Source organism: Trachurus trachurus (assembly GCF_905171665.1).
Source record: "Trachurus trachurus genome assembly, chromosome: 8".
Classification (NCBI taxonomy): domain Eukaryota; kingdom Metazoa; phylum Chordata; class Actinopteri; order Carangiformes; family Carangidae; genus Trachurus; species Trachurus trachurus.
The window spans coordinates 23,137,132-23,155,579 of record NC_139905.1 but is presented as its reverse complement, the minus strand read 5'-3'; the positions used below and the strand labels follow the sequence as shown (position 1 = coordinate 23,155,579).

At 42.2% G+C, this 18,448-nt stretch overlaps 3 protein-coding genes across 4 annotated transcripts in view; 1 reads left to right on the top strand and 2 right to left on the bottom strand.

The window, feature by feature from the left end:
- The window catches only part of tefb (TEF transcription factor, PAR bZIP family member b), a 164,724-nt gene that overhangs the window by 125,238 nt on the left and 21,038 nt on the right, over positions 1-18,448 (bottom strand). The window lies entirely within an intron of this gene.
- st13 (ST13 Hsp70 interacting protein) lies at positions 747-6,794 on the bottom strand. Its single transcript, XM_083977514.1, has 13 exons — positions 6,634-6,794; positions 6,100-6,239; positions 5,446-5,491; positions 5,172-5,268; positions 4,885-4,958; positions 4,674-4,740; positions 4,484-4,568; positions 4,203-4,313; positions 3,226-3,328; positions 2,922-3,038; positions 2,459-2,498; positions 2,247-2,335; positions 747-1,451 (listed from the first exon to the last, which is right to left on the bottom strand). The coding sequence occupies exons 2-13, from the start codon at positions 6,207-6,209 to the stop codon at positions 1,317-1,319; spliced, it is 1,074 nt and encodes a 357-aa protein (XP_083833640.1). The 5' UTR covers positions 6,210-6,239; positions 6,634-6,794; the 3' UTR covers positions 747-1,316.
- On the top strand, positions 6,276-17,415 carry xpnpep3 (X-prolyl aminopeptidase 3, mitochondrial). Of its 2 annotated transcripts, none has more exons than XM_083977513.1 (12): positions 6,276-6,349; positions 7,374-7,491; positions 8,685-8,807; positions 9,014-9,201; positions 9,424-9,643; positions 13,122-13,306; positions 13,405-13,467; positions 14,271-14,384; positions 14,516-14,601; positions 14,694-14,877; positions 16,022-16,142; positions 16,248-17,415. In XM_083977513.1, the coding sequence occupies exons 2-12, from the start codon at positions 7,419-7,421 to the stop codon at positions 16,412-16,414; spliced, it is 1,524 nt and encodes a 507-aa protein (XP_083833639.1). In that variant the 5' UTR covers positions 6,276-6,349; positions 7,374-7,418; the 3' UTR covers positions 16,415-17,415. The 2 variants fall into 2 exon arrangements, with proteins under 2 accessions (XP_083833639.1, XP_083833638.1); XM_083977512.1 differs by lacking the exon at positions 6,276-6,349 and adding an exon at positions 7,211-7,292.

Below are 18,448 nucleotides of genomic sequence, written 5' to 3'. Positions count from 1 at the left end.
GTTCTGTATTAAATCAAAATCTGTGTGGACATGAGAGGCACAGAACAGAAATCTGTCCTTAGTGTGAGAAATTGACTTGGTCAGGTCAGATGTGTGACGCAGAGATTCAAGGCTGAGAGAACCAGGCGATGTGGTACAGCGCAGTAATCCTCTAGCTGAGAGACAGATGCGCCGCATGGATTAAGTGGCCTGGTGACCCACTGTCCCTCTGGGCCCGATTTATCCCCAAGCACCTGTAGAGACTCATGTATATTCAGTTTCTCTTTAAAAAAACAGGAGTGAGCTGTATTATCTAGTAAAAGGAAAGTGAAACTAGTTGGTTAGGGAAAAACAACTCCTGTATTTATTAGAACTGAAACAATCCATCTACAAAGTGTCCCTTTTTAATAATTTTTCCACGAATCAAGCTGTAGCTTCTTCACTTTGTGGCTTTTGACCTGAATACTTTCAGGTTGTCCGAGTGCTCATCAGACACACTCTTTACATTTTAATCTGCCAAAAGGTATTGGAGAAGCTGAAAACTCAGTACCACGACACAATTTACTCTAAATGTACTAAGAGGGATTAAGGAAGAATTCACACAGGCCTGCTGCTTTAACTGTGTCACTTGTAAAATCCTACAGACAAGTCAGAGGACCAGAGAGTTGAATAAAAGACATTTTAGGAAGTTTTTTTTCTCCCAAATCAGTGTGGTGACACAGAACGTCTGTAAAATGTAAATGAAACAAACAGCTGAGAAACTTAGAGATGTCCAACCTGTTTCGCAGCAACAGAGGTTTTATTATTGTGAATTGTTTTTTTCCATTAGGGTCAAACATAGACATTTTTTGCATTTATAATAAGAGATCTGTTAACAAAAAGTGCCGACAGTTGAGTGTGAGATTTCGGCTCAGTTTTAAGAGAAAGAAAAGACCAGTAGCTAAACCATTAGCACGTACTAAATGGCTGTAAAAATGTTGGTGAGCCAGTGTCTTAACGCAGGAGCTCCCAGTTTAGCTTTTTCCAGATACAGGTTAAGAAATGTCTCAACCTGTGGTTAAGTAAAGTCCCAGCGGAGACGCAGTGGGGGTTGTCTAAGTATCAGACCTGACTCCTAACCATCGGGTTGCTCTGTTGAGAAGTTGCTAAGTGCTAACAGGCTGAATAAGAACATTTAAAAAAGTAGCCCCACGTTCTCTACATCACTCCAATTAAATCTGTCAACCCGCTCCCACGTTTGAGCTGCACACAGTGGATTAATTTGTCGTAAAGCGTCGTGGCTCTCAGGATGGTTTCAATCACCGCAGATCCACTTCTCCGCTCCGGGCTCGTCCCGTCTATGGCTGTGGCGGGGCGCCGAATTTGGCACTCAGCTTGGTGACGAGGGCCATGATTTTGGGGTTGCTCTGGTACTTGGAGATGTTGGCCGGGTTCTGCGCCACATCCTGGAAGGCAGTCATCACCTCGGGGTCCTGGAATTTGACATGGAAGGGAAACAGGGTCACATTTATGTGCACGGTGCAGCTTTCATGGCTTATGATGAGTTTAAGGAAGCTCACGTTTCAAAATCACACACTCCCAAACATCTGTTTTAGGAGGAAAATAATGGGGTCACATATTCAGAATACAAATGTGAATATATGAGTTTTCTATCCAATTTTTTACCTTCACACTATCGACATTAAAACATTTTTAATGATGCTAATATGCTACACACTGTTCTTCCACTTTGAATCAAATGTGCTATATACAAAAGCTTAGTGATAATTTCAAGTACCACGAAAAAACAAGTATATAATCAGATAAAGATGGCAGGTCAGTGCAGTTTGGATTGTACATTTTCTTTTTGAGATTTCATTCAGTGACTGTGCATTAAAACAGGTGGATTGGAATATCTGATAAACCCACTTCCACCAGAAGAAGCTGATTTTGGTCAGAAAACAAGTGGAGCTTGATGAGTTTGTGTCCAACGGCAGCACGGCTGTGAGAGTGCACTGTTGTTCTTTCCCCTGCAGCTTTTTAATCTCTTTTAGTGAATATCTACGTCCATCTATCTATGTGCTGCAATAACAAAGGCTCAAACACATGATCTACTGTTTGGTATTAAAAGAACATTCTCCTCCCCCTGTTTACATGGGGATGATGACCATACTGTGTCCTGCCCACTTCTGTCCCCTCAAGAAGACCCAAATTATAATAAGACTGGTTTCAAAGATTGGCAGTGGAACTGTTTGGATATAGAAGTTGAATGTTAAACACTGAGTCACCTTCATGGCATTGAGCAGCTCGGGGTCCGTCAGGAGGTCGCCGAGACCTGGCATGCCAGCAGGCGCTCCACCTGGGAATCCAGCAGGACCTGCAGAAAAACGAGACTCATTAATGTATTTACACTACGTGACTGATCCTTAAGGCTTTTACTTTGGAGCGTCTATCTCCTCTCCTCATGCAACGAGCCAACTTGGTTCCATTCTCCTCCTACCTGGGAAAAATCCTCCTCCCGGCTGTCGTGCTTCTTCCTCCTGTTGAGGCAAAAGAACGGGATATGAAATGTCATTTTAATTCTAACAGACATTTGTTTTAAATTGTACCATAACTGGTGTATGGACTGACTTATGATGTGGTTTGTGGGGTCATAGTGACCTTCAACTTCAACCTTTAACCATTCAAATATAATCAATTCATCCTTGATGCCAGGTAAACTTTGTATCACATTTGAAGAGAACCATGAAGCCAGAGATGTTGTGTAGCCCTCAGGGGCATCTTTAACAGACTTCTTGTTATAAAGCAAATGACAGCTGTGCCTTTGAGTTTCTCTTTGGCTTCTCTAAACACCTTGACTATTATATCTTTCATCAACAAACCTCACTGGTTTAATATGAGTTCAGCTTTAAAAGCCCATTTACTGCATGAATCTGAAATGTTAAGTCTCCACAGCAGCTCACCCTCTGAGCCCGCACGTGCTCCTCTCTCGCCTTCTTTACCCGCTCCTGTTTCTCCTTGATCTCCTTCTCTTCTCTCTTGCGCTCGTACTTGCGTCTGTGCTCCATGATTTTGTTGGCCTGAAAGGGAGAAATGACAAGTGTGATGTACCGCAGACAGCATCGTCTTTGATTCCCGTTTCTGAAGACCTAATCTGATCAAATGATGATATGAAACATATCAATATAACACACCCACATTACACTTACTATGAATGAACTCATTTCAAAAGGTTGTTAAGTGTTTTTTTTTTCCCTCAGGCATTACCTTAGGCTGGACCTCCTTCAGCAATGCACTGGCATCTTCATCATAGTCCAGTTTACAGGCTGTGGCCAGGTCTTTGGCTGCGTCCTCCCAGTGGCCCAGCAGCCTGCAGCAGCACACACACACAAACACAAACACACACTAGGTAACAGCAGCACGTGCTAGATGGTGAGCAAAGTACTTCACTTTCAGATCACCATGCTGTTGTTAAACTCATCCCATCCCTAAACATCCTTCAGGTTAATCAGATTTTTTAAACCAATTGCAGTGTCACACTGTGGTATCAGTTTTGAAGCACTTCAGACGGTGCGTTCGAAGTCTATAAAATAAACAAGGAATGCAGACAAACTCCTTCAGTTTTGTTCACGTTTTGTGTGTATTCATTTTCTTTTTCAGAAGAGTATTTGCAAAGAAAATTCAAAGATGTTAAAGCTTTGCAGAGGAAGAGTGAACATCAAGTCAGGAGCATTACAGTCTCCACATCACTCCGTACAGATCTAATGTTCTTAATATCTCATCTCTTGTGGATGTCAAAGTCCCATGTGTTCTTTTGCAAAGTTTCATTTCCATTTAAATGTTGTCGTTTTTATGCCCAAATAAAAAAAAATTACACATACGACTTGTGGATCATCTCATGTTGGACACCGACTAGTGACAGGAAATTATTATTTTTGCTTTGCATGTAACTAAACAGGACCCCGTTACCTGGTTTTAAAACACACTATATGATTAAATGTCATGTTAAATGTCATGTTCCTGGGTTATTCCTGGTTATTTCAGCGCTGATCCTATGGTTTGGTACACAAATATTAAGTGCCACTTGCCAAACAAGTTGAGGTGTGCTATCCTGAGGTGTGTGTTTACACTGAGGGTTGGTTATGGCGCTCATGTGTGTAGTGGAAGCTCTTCACCAGCTGTTTGTTAACCTTACACACTGGAAAACATCTGCGCTGTGGTAGAACCTTTAAGCAGAAATGTACCTGTGAGCTTTTCCCCTCCACTTGTATGGCTGTGCAGAGTCTGGGTTGATGCTGATGGCTTTGTCACAGTCTCTTATAGCTGCGTTGGGTTTCTGCATCTGGATGTAGACACTGATACAACGAGAACAACCGATTACACTCAGTCATTCAGAGAGAACGTATCATTACTAAACACCACCACACCTTTTAATGCAGGTCATTTTTTGCGAGGACTCAAACAGCCTCGGTACTTTAACACTTTGTAATGAATAATCTGAATGAATTATGCAGGCGACTCTCACCTTGCCCTCTTGGCGTACATGATGGCTACACAGGGATTCAGCTTAATGGCTTCAGAGAAGAGTTCCAGAGCTTTCTGCAGGTCGCCTATAAAAAATTAAGAAATAAAAATAAAAAGAGATCATAGACATAATGAATTCAAATCAAACTCTTGCATAGCTTTCTGCGTGTGCATGCAGTCTGCCAACCCACCTTCTCCCAGAGCATTAATAGCCTCTATCTTCTTCTCATTGGCCAAATCCATCATCTCATCTGTGACCTGAGGAAGTGTAGAGACACAGATGTTCAAACCAATCTCGTCTTATGGCTTCAATCTTTAATGCTGGCCAGGAATCTTCTCAATATAATGTTCAGTTTCGACTCAAGAGAACAGGGTTTGCATGATTTAAACAAAACATTTTACCTCAGCGTCTTCAAATCCTTCCATGTCCTGTGGCTCAACAGTGTCTGGCTCGATCACCCCCTCGTTGTCAATTTCTGAGACAAATAAAGTAAAGCCAACACTTTGAATAAGCTCTTCTTAGGTCCCACGAAGAAGGTTCTTTAGTTTTGTAAAGGGGTTTTTACAATTTTCATCGAGGAAGATACGTTTTGTTAACAAACTAAGATTTGTTACAACCAAACAAGACTTGGCACAGATGTAGTCAACCTGTGGATGGGTGATTGTAGAAACTGTCAGTATAAACAAACCTATTTCACTCTCCTCGCTCTCAGAGCGTGCAGGAGCGTCAGGCTCTGGGGCTGAAGCTGAAGCTGATGTAGGGGGAGGACCACAGGGGCAGCCACCCTGCAAGTCAGAGAGTACTCTGTTACATCTGCAGCATGAAAACAACTGCAAATACTAGTCAACTAAATGTTGGTGTTTTTCTTCTAAACACACATCAGAATAATAAAATTAAATAAGGAACAGAAAAATAAAAACATATCATAAACACACACAATGATGGCAATATTTGTTTATTACCTGGCATGAACCCGTCTTGGCCAGAGGAGGGATTGTAGCCCCCATCCTGCAATGTAAGTACAAAGGGCAATCTAGTGAGCAGTGAAAGTACCTTAGTCATTTAGAAGTAAAATTTGTCAATGACAATTATTCATATTGAAATATACCATGATGTGGTTACAGTTTAGCGCCCTCTTGGTGTCTACTTTACAAATTCAAAGGAGCTGGGCCACTGTTGCTTGAGGAAGTGGATGGGAATTATTATGATTCATCACAACTGTGACCTAACAATGTTTTGTCAATTGAATGGCTTCAGTCCAACACTTGGCACTTAAACTATTTAGTTTCTAAATACCTATGTTATACTGAAAGGTGAGCTGTTCGTGTGATTTTCAGGGTTTCTCGTGCTCTTGCCTGACGTTACACACACACACAGGTCCATAACTGTACCATGCAGATGGGCGGGACAGGGCACGTGGTGAATCTGCAGTCTGGTTGGGACTCCCGAGTATTATACTAACACGGTGACAGAAAAAGTCTTCTATGCTGATTTTACAACCTTATTTCATGTAACAACTTTCAACACACGCAGTGCAGTGTAATGTGTGCGGTGTGTTCACAGGCTGGAGCAGCCGCTGCTCCGCGGTGCGGTGCGGTGCGGTGCGGTGCACTGACCCCAGCAGCCAGGTCCGGAAGAAGCTCATCTCCGGGAGGTGCAGGAGCCCGGGGTTGGACTCGCACATCTGCACGAAGCCCTTCAACTCTGCCACTTTCCGTGGGTCCATCTTGCTCTGTCACGTCCAGCACGCAGTGCGCTGCATGCGTGAAACACAAAGAGGAAAAACACAGTCAACAACTTCACCAGTCGGGCTTGTTTACATGCCTGGCTGCTAGCGTTAACGCTTGGCAGCGGTGATAAGCTAAGGTACATGAAAGCAGCAGGGACTGAATGAGCGTCTTCGTTTTAACTTCACATTTCACATCCCCCCTGCAAAAACCCTGCAAACCACCGCGTGCGACTGTGCAAAACTGACATTGATAACAGTTTCAATTAGCACAAGACAGAAGTTTCTGGAAATGTGAAACCGTCCGTGGCGCGATGACTGTTTGACGCATGATACCGAGGTTAGCTAGCTGCGGCTCGGCCGAGGCCAACACAAACACTCCGGGCAGCAGCCGTGTGGTTCAGCCATGCGAAAGGAAACGCACCCGAAATGAAATGTGCTCCGTTGACACCCGAGAAGAACAAACCACCGGGGAAGACTGGCTGCAGCCGAGTTTTATCGCCACCGTTTCACTGGTTGTGGCGTCACTGCTGTGTTTTCATTCAGGCGAGTCGTCGGACAGACCCACAGACCGAGGTGGTGCTGTGCCCTCGGTCTGGCCTGGCAGGACTTTACAGGCGTCATGTAAGCAATAATACACCATACGGATGAAACGAAAGCTGCAGTTTTCACGCGGTCACCCAAAGCTGTGAATATGTTAGAGTCACAGTGAATCAAATTATGGTAACAGATAAACATTGGGGTTAAATCCGAAGAGTGATGGATTTTTATGATGTAGTTTTGATAGGTGCCTGAATGAAATGAAAACACCTTGACAGTATGATGCATATACTTATAGAAAAGGTTGGTGGTCCTTAAATAAAAGTGCACATTGATCCACGATTCTAAAAAAAAAAAAAATCAGGTAATTTCTAAATTGAAAGATTGTGGGATTAAGCGCCTCTGCCTAGAAAGCCAAACTCAGGGAACAAACTCCCACTATATGAATGAATGTAGCAAGTAATCATGGGAGCAGCGAGCTAGCGACAGCTAACAGTGAACAGGAGGGGGATATGACTGTTTTATGTGAATATTTTAACATTGGTAAGTCGCTGTACATAAATATCCGGTGACATCTGTCTGTGGACTTTGAGCCTGACTGACTCTGACTCTCGATGTCCACAGCGGGACGAGATGTGTGACTGATCCGTGTCCTCCAGCTGCAGCAACATGTTGCCCTCAGCCAGCACCTTGGTCAGGTCTGCTGTCAGGCTGCTGCCCCGGCGTCGGCAGTCAGCTCCAGGTGAGCCCGGCGCCCTTCATACGTTTAGTCACTGACTGTTACTATAATATGTCCACTTTTACTCCCTTTACTTTTACAGGAAATCACTTGAACCCCCTCCTCCACTACTTTTCTATGACTGTCACTGGTTTGTCCTCAGAGAGTGAGAGTTTTGCCATGTTTAACGTGTGACCCTTTGCTATAGCAGTACCTGGGCCACTTGGGATCTTTCATACCAGCAGCAGGACATCTAAATCTCTCAGTCTGTCATTTAATCAACTGCCAGTCAGTTAGAGAAATGTAATTTTTTTTTTTTAAAGAAAGGAAAAAAAGAATATACCTTCATCATAACTGTTTTTCTCATAACAGAGGTGAACCACTGGACTTAAGGTACACAGTAAATAATGTAGTTGAAATAGATCCACATCCAGCTACTACAACAGTACATTTCCAAATGTCTCCCTACATTTCTCTGGGGGTCAATAAACTATCTATCTATCTATCTATCTATCTATCTATCTATCTATCTATCTATCTATCTATCTATCTATCACTATACACCAAGTGATAAGATGTACTGTTGTGTATTTGTTACGTATTTATGGGAGCACAGAACAGATTTAGAGAAATGTCAGACCACAACGTATGGTCCATATCACTGGATTGTGACTGTATATGGACAGGCACACGTATAGCTTATCCATGTTTTATGCATTATGTGCACCGTCACTTCATAGCTTCCAGCCACGCCAGCCTGTGTAGAGTTTGCATGTTCTCCATGTGTCTATATGGATTTCCTTCAGGGTCTCCAGCCTCCTCCTCCCACAGCCCAAAACCATGCAGGTTCAGGTTAACTGGTGACTCCAAGTTAACCCGAGCCCGAGGTGTGAATTTGAGTGTCAGTGGTTGTTTCCCTGTATATCAGCCCTGTGATAGACTGGCGACCTGGCCAGGGTTAACAGTGTGGTCGCTCAGTGTGCACAGAGATTGACTCCAGCCTCTTCACAACCCTGTAGGGATAAATGGCACAGATAACATGTGAACTTGCCATCACTCAAATGTATCTTTGGCGTTTCTACTGCAATATATGTGAACCAATACCAGCATCTGTGGGAAGTTCATATTGGTCAGCTGTGAAGCTCTTCTCTGTGAAACAGAGTCTGACAGATGATGTAACAGAGTGTTTGCTCTCTGTGTTGTGTTGCTCTCTGCAGGATGTGTTCGGTGCCTGTTCAGAAACATCTCTGTAAAACCAGGAGGATTGAAACCAAAGACAGTTCCACCTCGATACCTGGGCCAGCCGAGCCCTTTCACTCATCCACACCTCATCAAACATGGTGAGTGTTGTTGACCGAAACAACTATACCTGTACAGCAAATTATTTTTAATGCACAAAGGTGCAATTCAAGGTCACTCAATACTGTTCACACATTTAACTTCATTCATCACTCTATGCTGAGTGTAAAGACATGGAGAAGAAATCATAGCAGAGTGTGTCACTAGCTCTCTCTCTCTCATGATAACTCTGATCTCTTCTCCTCAGGTGAGGTGACCCCAGGCTTGAGCCAGACAGAGTTCGAGCTCCGTAGACACCGACTGGCTTCGCTTATCGAGGCCCAGGCAGACAAGCTGGGACCCTCTGCCTCCTCTTGCAACCACGTGGTCATCGTTTTGTCTCATCCAACCCGCTACATGACCAATGACATCCCTTATCCCTTCCACCAGAACCAGGTGCATGTTTTGTCTCATGTTGTCTTCATCTTCAGTTTAATCACCTTGTGCCAATGGGGGTTTGTCAACAATACTGAAGGAAAATTCTTTTTAACTCGGATATACACCATTTCGTGCTACTCAGCTTTTGTCTTGTCTTGTCTTTTGTCTCGTGTTTTGGGGTTACTGATTGTAATTTCAGCAAGGCTTTGCTAAATTAACCATGGACCAAATGTTCTGCAGGATTTGCTCTACCTCAGCGGCTTCCTAGAGCCTGACAGTGCCTTGGTTCTTCACGGGAAAGGGAGACCAGACCAGGCCATCTTGTTTGTCCCCCGCAGAGACCCAGGGAGGGAGCTGTGGGACGGGCCCCGGTCTGGGAAGGACGGGGCGGCTGCTTTGACCGGCATAGAGAGAATTCATAGCACTGAAGAACTTGGCCTTGTGCTCAAGGCCCTTAAAGGTTGGTGGGTGGAAGTGAGAGGACACATGTCCAGGTGAAATGTCTCTTCACAGAACTAAGTTCACAGTGATACCACCAGTAGCAGATTTACCATTAAAGCATGGCTGTTGTTAGCAGATTTATTAGTTATAGCTACAAGGCTGTAAGTCTGGGAAACCTCTGCTCCAGCTGATCTATAACGTTCCCATAATACTATTTTTAAAGCAAGGGCCATATGCTGTTATGTACTACATACAGTGCCTTGCTAAAGTATTCATACCCCTTGAACTTTTCCACATTTTGTCACGTTACAACCACAAACTTAAATGTTTTTTTTTTTTTTTACAAATTAACGAAAAAATTGAACTTTTTGGCCTACATGAAAAACATTATGTGTGGCAGAAACCTAACACTGCACATGAACCTGAACACACCATCCCCACAATGAAACATGGTGGTGGTAGCATCATGCTGTCGGGAGGCCTTTCTTCAGCAGGGACAGGGACAGGGAAGCTGCTCAGAGTTGATGGGAAGATGGATGGAGCTAAATCCTGGAGGAAAAGCTGTTAGAGGCAGAAAAAGACTTGAGACTGGGACGGAGGTTCACCTTCCAGTAGGGCACCGACCCTATACACACAGCCAGATCTACAATGGACTGGTTTACATCAAAGCATATCCATGTGAACGGACCAGCCAAAGTCCAGACCTAAATCCGAATCTGAGAATCTGTGGCAAGACTTGAAAACTGCTGTTCACAGACGCTCTACATCCAATCTGACTCAACTTGAACTATTATGCAAAGAAGAATGGGCAAAAAAGTCAGTCTGTAGATGTGAAAAGCTGGTAGAAACACACCCGAAAAGACAAAAGAAGGTGGTGGGGGACTGAATACATATGCATGCCACACCTTTCAGATTTTTATTAGTAAAAAAATCTTAACAACATGTATAATTTCCCTTCCACTTCACAATTATACACCACTTTGTGTTGGTCTATCAGGCAAAATCCCAATAAAATACATATAAGTTTGTGGTTGTAATGTGACAAAATGTGGAAAAAGTTCAAAGGGTATGAATACTTTTGCAAGGCTATACACTAAGATGGTGTATGTGAACCCTCTAGAATGATCTACATTTACATATAAACTGGTCCTAAAATATGGTGAAATGAGTTACAATTATCAATCTTTTAACACCAGTTACACAAATCACTGTATTTTTGTCCATCATGTAAACATCATGTCACACTCACAGTTAAGGCAGAAAAAAGGATGTGAATCCAACAGATAATAGCTTAATCAAAAGCTGACCAGAGTCAGGAGGACTTATCAAACCTGGAGTCCAGTAAATGAAACAGGATTAACACCCTCAGGAAGCACATGATGAGAAGAAGACTCATCCAGAAGAGTTTAAATATTCATTAGTCCACAAGTGTCTATAAATAAAGATGGTTACTCTCCCTAGAAGCCGGCGTCCAGCTTAGATGTCTCCAAAGACCCAACACAAAATGATAAGTGAGGTATAAATGACACTCAGCGTCAGAGATGGAGACTTTAGTGAGTAACTGCAGCTGGTTAACATCTGATCATGAGTTGACTATTAATAGATCATGGTGTCCATGACCATCATCATCACTGTGCACCTCAAGTTTGTTAAAGATCAGCTCGACTCTTCACAACATTACTTGGGAAATGTTTTGTGAGCTGATCAATCAATCAATCAATCAGTCAGGCTTTATTTGTATAGCACTTTTCATGCCCATGGCAGCTCAAAGTGCTTCACATGTTAAAAACAAACAATATAGGGGACACATATTGGGAGACATAGGGAACACATGTTAGGGAGACATACATAAATTTGCAAACACATACACATTCACACAATAATTTTAGAACAATGGATTTTATCGGGGAAACGCTATCTAATACTCACTCATTTGCAGTGGGGAAAACATTGGATAAAATGAAGTAAAATAAATAAAATTGAGAAGAAGAGAAAGACACTAGGTAAAATGAAGTAAAATAGATAGAATGAGAAGATAAGAGAGATACTAGATCAAATGAGGTAAAATCGAAACGGAAGACACAGCTGTGTTTGTATAAAGGTGAAACAGGGTGGAGGGAGCATCGTGATTTGTTGTTCTTGGGCCTGTACAGCTCGGCACCATTGAGGGAAAAGGGAATTCCCAGGTTTATCAAGATCTCTTCCAGCACCCTGGCGGAAGCTGAGAAGACTAAACATGAAAGAAAACCTGTGACAGAATGACTTCATACAAAGAAAATCCATGTTTGGGTTGCAGAGTCAGAGTCAACCCTCAGCCAGTCATCCTCATGAGGTTATCGCTGCTAATGGAGGTTCAACCACTTATTAAACCCAAAGACTCACTGACTTTTTCCACCAGTGGGAAAATAGACACAAAACATTGTCATTATTTTTGTGTTATTAGCACAGGTACATCATGTGTTTGCCTGTACTTATCAACTAGATGAGGATCAGATCGTATTTTCAGATCAATTAATGCAGAAAACCGACTCGTAAACATTCACATATGTTTTAGTAGTGCAATAATCTGAATAAACTATTCTGTATCAGAGAATTTGACTAATAAGTTTAGGTTTGTGTTATGTTGTCATACTGAATGTTGAGTTCATATTTGCTATGCTAGTGACATTCCCCAAGGTTAATAGGCTGAGCAAACGTATTAAAACACATTAGAGCCTTTGGAAATAGCACTGTTTAATCTTTTCTTTACATTTTTAGTTTTGGATATGCTTCAGAAAAGCACACATTTGACCACTACAACTAATTTGGACTTTAACTTCACCACATTAAAGGGATAGTTCACTCAAAATTGAAATGAGAGAAGTTTCAGAGTCCTCCGTGCCTTCTCTGAGTTACAGCGGGGCTCAGCGCAGCACTGCATGTCCATATGACGATAGCAAACGGGGCTCACTTTTCTTCATCCAAAAAGACACACCAAAAACCATCCAAATACCTCCATAGTGCTCGTCTGTAATGTCCCTCATGTATTGAAGCCCCAACATGAGAAATTGTTCCGAAAAAAAATTTAAATAAGTCTAAATAAATAAGCCGTGAACTGGGTGTCAATGCAAATCACGCGAGATTTGCACTGACATAGGCAAAGCAGTGAACTGAGACACTGGGAGCTTCTGTTACAAACAAGCTTGAAATATAGACTTATTTAATTTTTTTTTCTCATGTTGAGGGGCTTCAATACAAGAGGGACATTACAGACGAGCACTATGGAGGTATTTGGATGTTTTTTGGTGTGTCTTTTTGGACGAAGAAAAGTGAGCCCCGTTTGCTACCATCATATGGACATGCAGTGCTGCGCCGAGCCCCGCTGTAACTCCGAGAAGGCACGGAGGACTCTGAAACTTCTCCCAACCCTTAGTCCACATGAGGGTGAGTAGATAATGAGTGAAATTTCAATTTTGAGTGAACTATCCCTTTAACCATTTTCTCTGATCCTCTTTCAGGCACTCTGCTTTGGTATGATAGTTCTCAGCCCACTCACCCTCGGCTCCACCAGGCATATGTGTCTCCTCTGCTGGAGTCGGGGCCGATGCCACGCTCTCTCAGGCCCCTCATACACTCTCTGAGGGCCCTCAAGAGCTCAGCAGAGGTGGCGCTCATGCAAGAGGCGGGTCGTATCACAGCACAGGTTGGTGTTAATCCCTGCAGTTGAGAAGTATTTTTGATTTTCCCTTTCTCCCTTAACCACGAGAGACTCTTTGATTGACAGTGATACTTCTCTCTCAGGCTTTCAGGAGGACGATGGCTCTGTCTCAAGGAGACGTGGATGAAGCTGTGCTCTTTGCTAAGGTAACTGAAAGACTCTTTGTTCAATCAGGCTTCATTTGTATAGTACTTTTCACTGCCCACAGCAGCTCAAAGTGCTTTACATGATAAAAACAAGGAACATAGGAGACGCATATTGGGAGACTCACATACATTCACATACACATACGGATTCACATAATAATTTTATAACATTGGATTTTAGAGGCATCGAGGAAACGCTATCTTACACGCAATCATTTGCAATGGGGAAAACACTAGATAAAATGAAGTAAAATAGATAGGTGTAATAGGATAAAATAGAATAAGAGTGAATTAAATAAAATAGAATAAAAAAGATAATAATAATAAATAAAAAATAAGAAAAAAAAACTCTTCACTGCCTTGTTATCACATGTGGCCCGTCATGATCTTCATGTCTTTTATTGATTAGTCACTTCAATGTGAATAACTTTGTGTTACCAAGATGTCGATGATTTAGATGAAAAGGGTTGAGTAAAAGCAGTAATGCAGTGTTGATTTTAGATGCTTATCTTACCAGCTTGCCAGTTACGTATGTGTGATATCCTGTGTGATAAAAACCTGTAGAGCCAAGTTACTGTGGTTTTCAGTACAGTGTTATACAGTAGTTGCTATAGATTTAAAAAGCTGCTCTTATTGAAATGTTATGTCAAAAATAATATTTTGTTTTATAGAGTTAAACCCTTCCGGTCCTCACCAAATACCTAGTTACTGCATTTTGCCTTTTGTAGGGCAGTGATCACAGAAAACATGAAGAGTGACTTCTCAAGTAGAAAAACCTTTTATAACATTACATCTTATTCCAGTTTGATTTTGAGAATCGTATCCATGGCGCCAACTTCCTGGCCTATCCCCCCGTGGTCGCTGGAGGGAACCGAGCCAATACGCTTCACTACATCAACAACAACCAGATTGTAAAGGTAAAGGCAGGTGCTGAATGTGCTGAATGGATATTGAATGGTTCATATGTATATAAAACTGAAATAAAAATATACATAACTAGCTAACACGTAGAACTTCTTTCCATTTTCCCCTCCGTCTTCTGCTTCAGGATGGTGAAATGGTGCTGCTCGATGGTGGCTGTGAATACTTTGGTTATGTCAGTGATATCACTCGAACATGGCCAGTGAATGGGAAGTAAGTGCGAGCTGTGCCACTCAAAATGAAATGAAGCCGGAGCTGATGACAACTATTTCTCTTACAATACAAAAACCTGTGTGTCCTGCCAGGTTCAGCCCCGCCCAGGCTGAGCTGTACGAGGCCGTCCTGGAGGTCCAGCGCTCCTGCTTGTCTCTGTGTTCACCGGGTGTCAGTCTGGATCACATCTACAGCACCATGCTGGCTCTGCTGGGCCGACAGCTCAGGCAGTTAGGGATCATCAAGGCCAGTACCAGTGACGCTGAAGCACTAAAGGTAATAATTCATATCTAAGCATCTGAATGATTCTGATCTGACAGATTATTCCTGTGCTTTACAACACAAAACAGCTGTTTGCTTTTAGAAAACCAAATTATTGTGTGAGCTGCAAAGTTGTATTTTCAATCTAGTACACCCTTGGTCTGCTGTGTCCCACAACCGCACCAGAGAGACACAATTCTTTCAAATTATGACTATTTCCAGGTTTATTGGGTTATTTCTATTTTATTTTATTTTATTTTTTACATTTTCCCTGTAGGACTTTATTCATCCTCTCACCACTGGTTTGCAGTCTGTTTTGCCAATGTAAATGATGAAGTGGACTAATCACACCCTCCCTGAAACACAATATGCTCATATAACTCTGCGTTATAGAGGCACTCCTTTCCTGCAGTGGTTCGTTTCTGGGAAATAACATGAGCAAGCCAAACCGAGGCTGAATACATTTACATTCAGCTCTGAAAACAAAAACATAATGTATGGTTGTAAAACAAAGTTTTTTTTGACAGCAAATGGTCTGTTTATTCTAGATGCATTACAGTCTTACACTTCGATTCTTCATTAAGACAAAGAATCACAAACCGTTTCACACTTAGACATTAAGAAAGTCCTGGACCGGCTTAGGAGTCCTCCTCTTCTGACTCAGTCCTTCAGCACAGTATGGCTGTGGTGATTTTTTGTCAACTTTTGTATAACTTATAAATCTCTTAAAGGGATGGTTCAACATTTGGCAAATTGACCCATTGCCAGCGAGTTGTTTTTTAGGTAAATTCATGCAAAACAGCTGATGCGCGTTTCCGTCGGGGGGCAGTTTTTCGGCAAGCAGTCTCTGCATTTGCCTAGAAAACAACTCTGTATTATTATCTCTTAGCGTGGTGAATGTGCAGGTCACAACTTGTCCACCAGAGCGTTTTGGAGTTGTTGGATTGTGTATTTGATGAGTTTGATGAGGGAAACCAAGAAATCCCATGAGCCTCTGTAGCGTAGCTCTGAGCAGCTCGCGGCTCTGCTCCACCATTCTAAAAATAACTTGCGCCGACAATTATAGGTAACGAACCTACTGCTATGACTATAGGGATTATGGCAATGGGCCAAATTGCTAAAATGTGGAACTATCCCTTTAAATGTTTGCTTATGCCAGGCTGCTCGAAGGTACTGCCCCCACCACGTTGGTCATTACCTGGGCATGGACGTCCATGACACTCCCGAGTTGTCGCGCTCACAGCCTCTACAGCCAGGAATGGCCATCACTATAGAACCAGGTATGGATCAACTAGGCTTTTAATCAGGTGCACACCCAGAACAGCTCATGTTGTCCCTGCGTTCACACATTAACTGCTTTTCTCCTTCTTTTTCATCCTTCACAGGTTTGTACATCTGCGAGGACAATGACCAGGTGCCAGAGCGTTTTCGTGGCCTGGGCGTCAGAATCGAGGACGACGTGGTGATCCGGGACGGGGGAGGCCCCCTGATTCTGTCCTCCGACGCGCCAAAGACCATCGCCGATGTAGAGCAGGCCTGTGCCCAGAGATAGGACGAGGACAGACAGATGAGTGACCAAGTGAGCGGCAGAGTACAGAGTCTCCACGGTGATGACATCATCAGGCTCAGGGCCCAGGTACATGGAAAAAGTGGCAGTGCATTGCAAGACTCCAGTTTAAGACCTCATTTTTACATCTGGTTTTTGGGGGGCACATAGATTTATTGGATTGCACAAAGTCTGAATATATAATTCAACAAGACACACAACCCCTCGGTTTGGAAAGTTGTTAATGAATAGTTCATCTACAGTGACGGCAGATTTAGTTGTGTGTTTCAAGAATCACAGTGCAGCCAGACAGTACATATAAACCATGCCATAATTGTAACTACACATCAGGGCAACAGTGGTTACAGTGATACCACACACAGACCGACCTTAATCATATACAGTATAATATATGTATAGTTGAAATCCAAGGAACCACATCGAGTCTGTATTTGTCTTAAGATCCAATGCTGCAGCTTAAGATCCATAGAAACAGTTTTATTCCTAAAACCACCAGTATTTGCTCGACACCATGTTTTTCAGAATAGCCAACACCATCATGAAACGCCACATGATAAATGTTCAAAAACAAAAACAACAACCTCTGAAGCCTATATGCACACATCATTATACTGTTACACGCAGAAAATGCATCATTCTTTCCCAGCTCATGCTCCAGCACAAAAGATCAAAATGCCAGATGTTGAACTTGCACTCACCGTGCTGTGGGATGGTCAGGAAGGACCAGATGATGTCAAATCAACAGATCACCATGTTAAAGCACAGGGGTGATGAATAAAGAGGAACCTGTACACAACAGCTGCTCCTGATGAACCTGGAATGATTAGAAATTACTACACAAATCCACTGAAATGTGAAAAAGTCTATACTATACGTGTGTATAAGTATATGTGTGTGTGCGTGGGGGGGACTCTTGTCTTTTCAGCATAAAAATGTGATCCCTTTTAAGGAAAATGGTGTTTATATGTATTAAAAAGATCTTGTTATTCTTTCTTTCATAACTGATCAATTCAGCTCAGTCAATTAGGCTGAAAACCCTCAGTCCCAGTGCTGATGTGATGTGACATGACATCAGTAGGACCCCAGTAGTTTGCAGGTCTGCTTTCATGGCATTATTTTTGACTTTCTAAGCCACATGTTTGTTTCTCATGGATCTGCCCACAGCTGCATAAACCTGCTACTAGACCAACATGTAATGACTAAGGGCCCCTAATGACCCCACTGTTCTCCCACTTTCTGTGTGTTATATACACAGTGGTTATATTTTCCTGAGAGCCTGGTCAGGGTTGGCCCCAGTTTAGTTCAGGGAAATACACACAAGTTGATATTGTGTCTTTGTGGTGCATGTCCCCCAACACACTGTGACATCACAACTCTTTTTGAGGCTAGCAGTAGTTCATCTTAAACAACTTATACTTACATGTGCGGGATGAGGAAACTTAACCCTGCAGAGCACAAACACTGAAAATGTACTTTTCAGGGAAGGAGATCTTGATTTATTCCAGTTATTCAACTTCTGAAATTAAAAAAAATATTTGCAAATTCATATTTTAGTGGCAGGTGGCAGATACCGATTACTTTGAGAGTTTAGTGTTTTACAGACAGATAAAAATATGATGAATTGTCATAGATGCAACTAGCATGTGAACTAGTTAACTCCAACAGTTGAAACATTTTACTTGCCACTCAGTGTAATGTTGAAATGTAGAAATGTTGTTATAGGATTATTATTGCTTATGCATCATGCATAAGCAATAATAATCCTATAACAACATTTCTGTCACTTTTGTCAAAAAATACACAAGGCCCTGCATTAAAAAAAATCTACAAAAGTAATTCAGTAGGCTATTATAGGCAAATTATACTATTTTACACATAAAATGATCTTATTATGTATAACTGCTCCTCTCCTGGTGTGAAATTATTATGAAGAGGATTATGTTGATGCATTGATAGGTGACAACCAGTTTGACTGAAGCTTTATACTTGTTGTTAAATGGTAAGATTGAAAACTGGATT

What these genes read in the sequence shown, in the direction of transcription:
- st13 (XM_083977514.1), bottom strand. Translation starts at nt 6,209, where the DNA reads ATGGACCCACGGAAAGTGGCAGAGTTGAAGGGCTTCGTGCAGATGTGC. An exon ending in AAGGATTTGAAGACGCTGAG is followed by an intron (nt 4,741 to 4,884) that starts GTAAAATGTTTT and finishes ACACTTCCTCAG; the next exon opens with GTCACAGATGAGATGATGGA. An exon ending in TGGAGGGGAAAAGCTCACAG is followed by an intron (nt 3,329 to 4,202) that starts GTACATTTCTGC and finishes GTGCTGCTGCAG; the next exon opens with GCTGCTGGGCCACTGGGAGG.
- xpnpep3 (XM_083977513.1), top strand. Translation starts at nt 7,419, where the DNA reads ATGTTGCCCTCAGCCAGCACCTTGGTCAGGTCTGCTGTCAGGCTGCTG. An exon ending in ATCCCTTCCACCAGAACCAG is followed by an intron (nt 9,202 to 9,423) that starts GTGCATGTTTTG and finishes AATGTTCTGCAG; the next exon opens with GATTTGCTCTACCTCAGCGG. An exon ending in ACATGGCCAGTGAATGGGAA is followed by an intron (nt 14,602 to 14,693) that starts GTAAGTGCGAGC and finishes GTGTCCTGCCAG; the next exon opens with GTTCAGCCCCGCCCAGGCTG.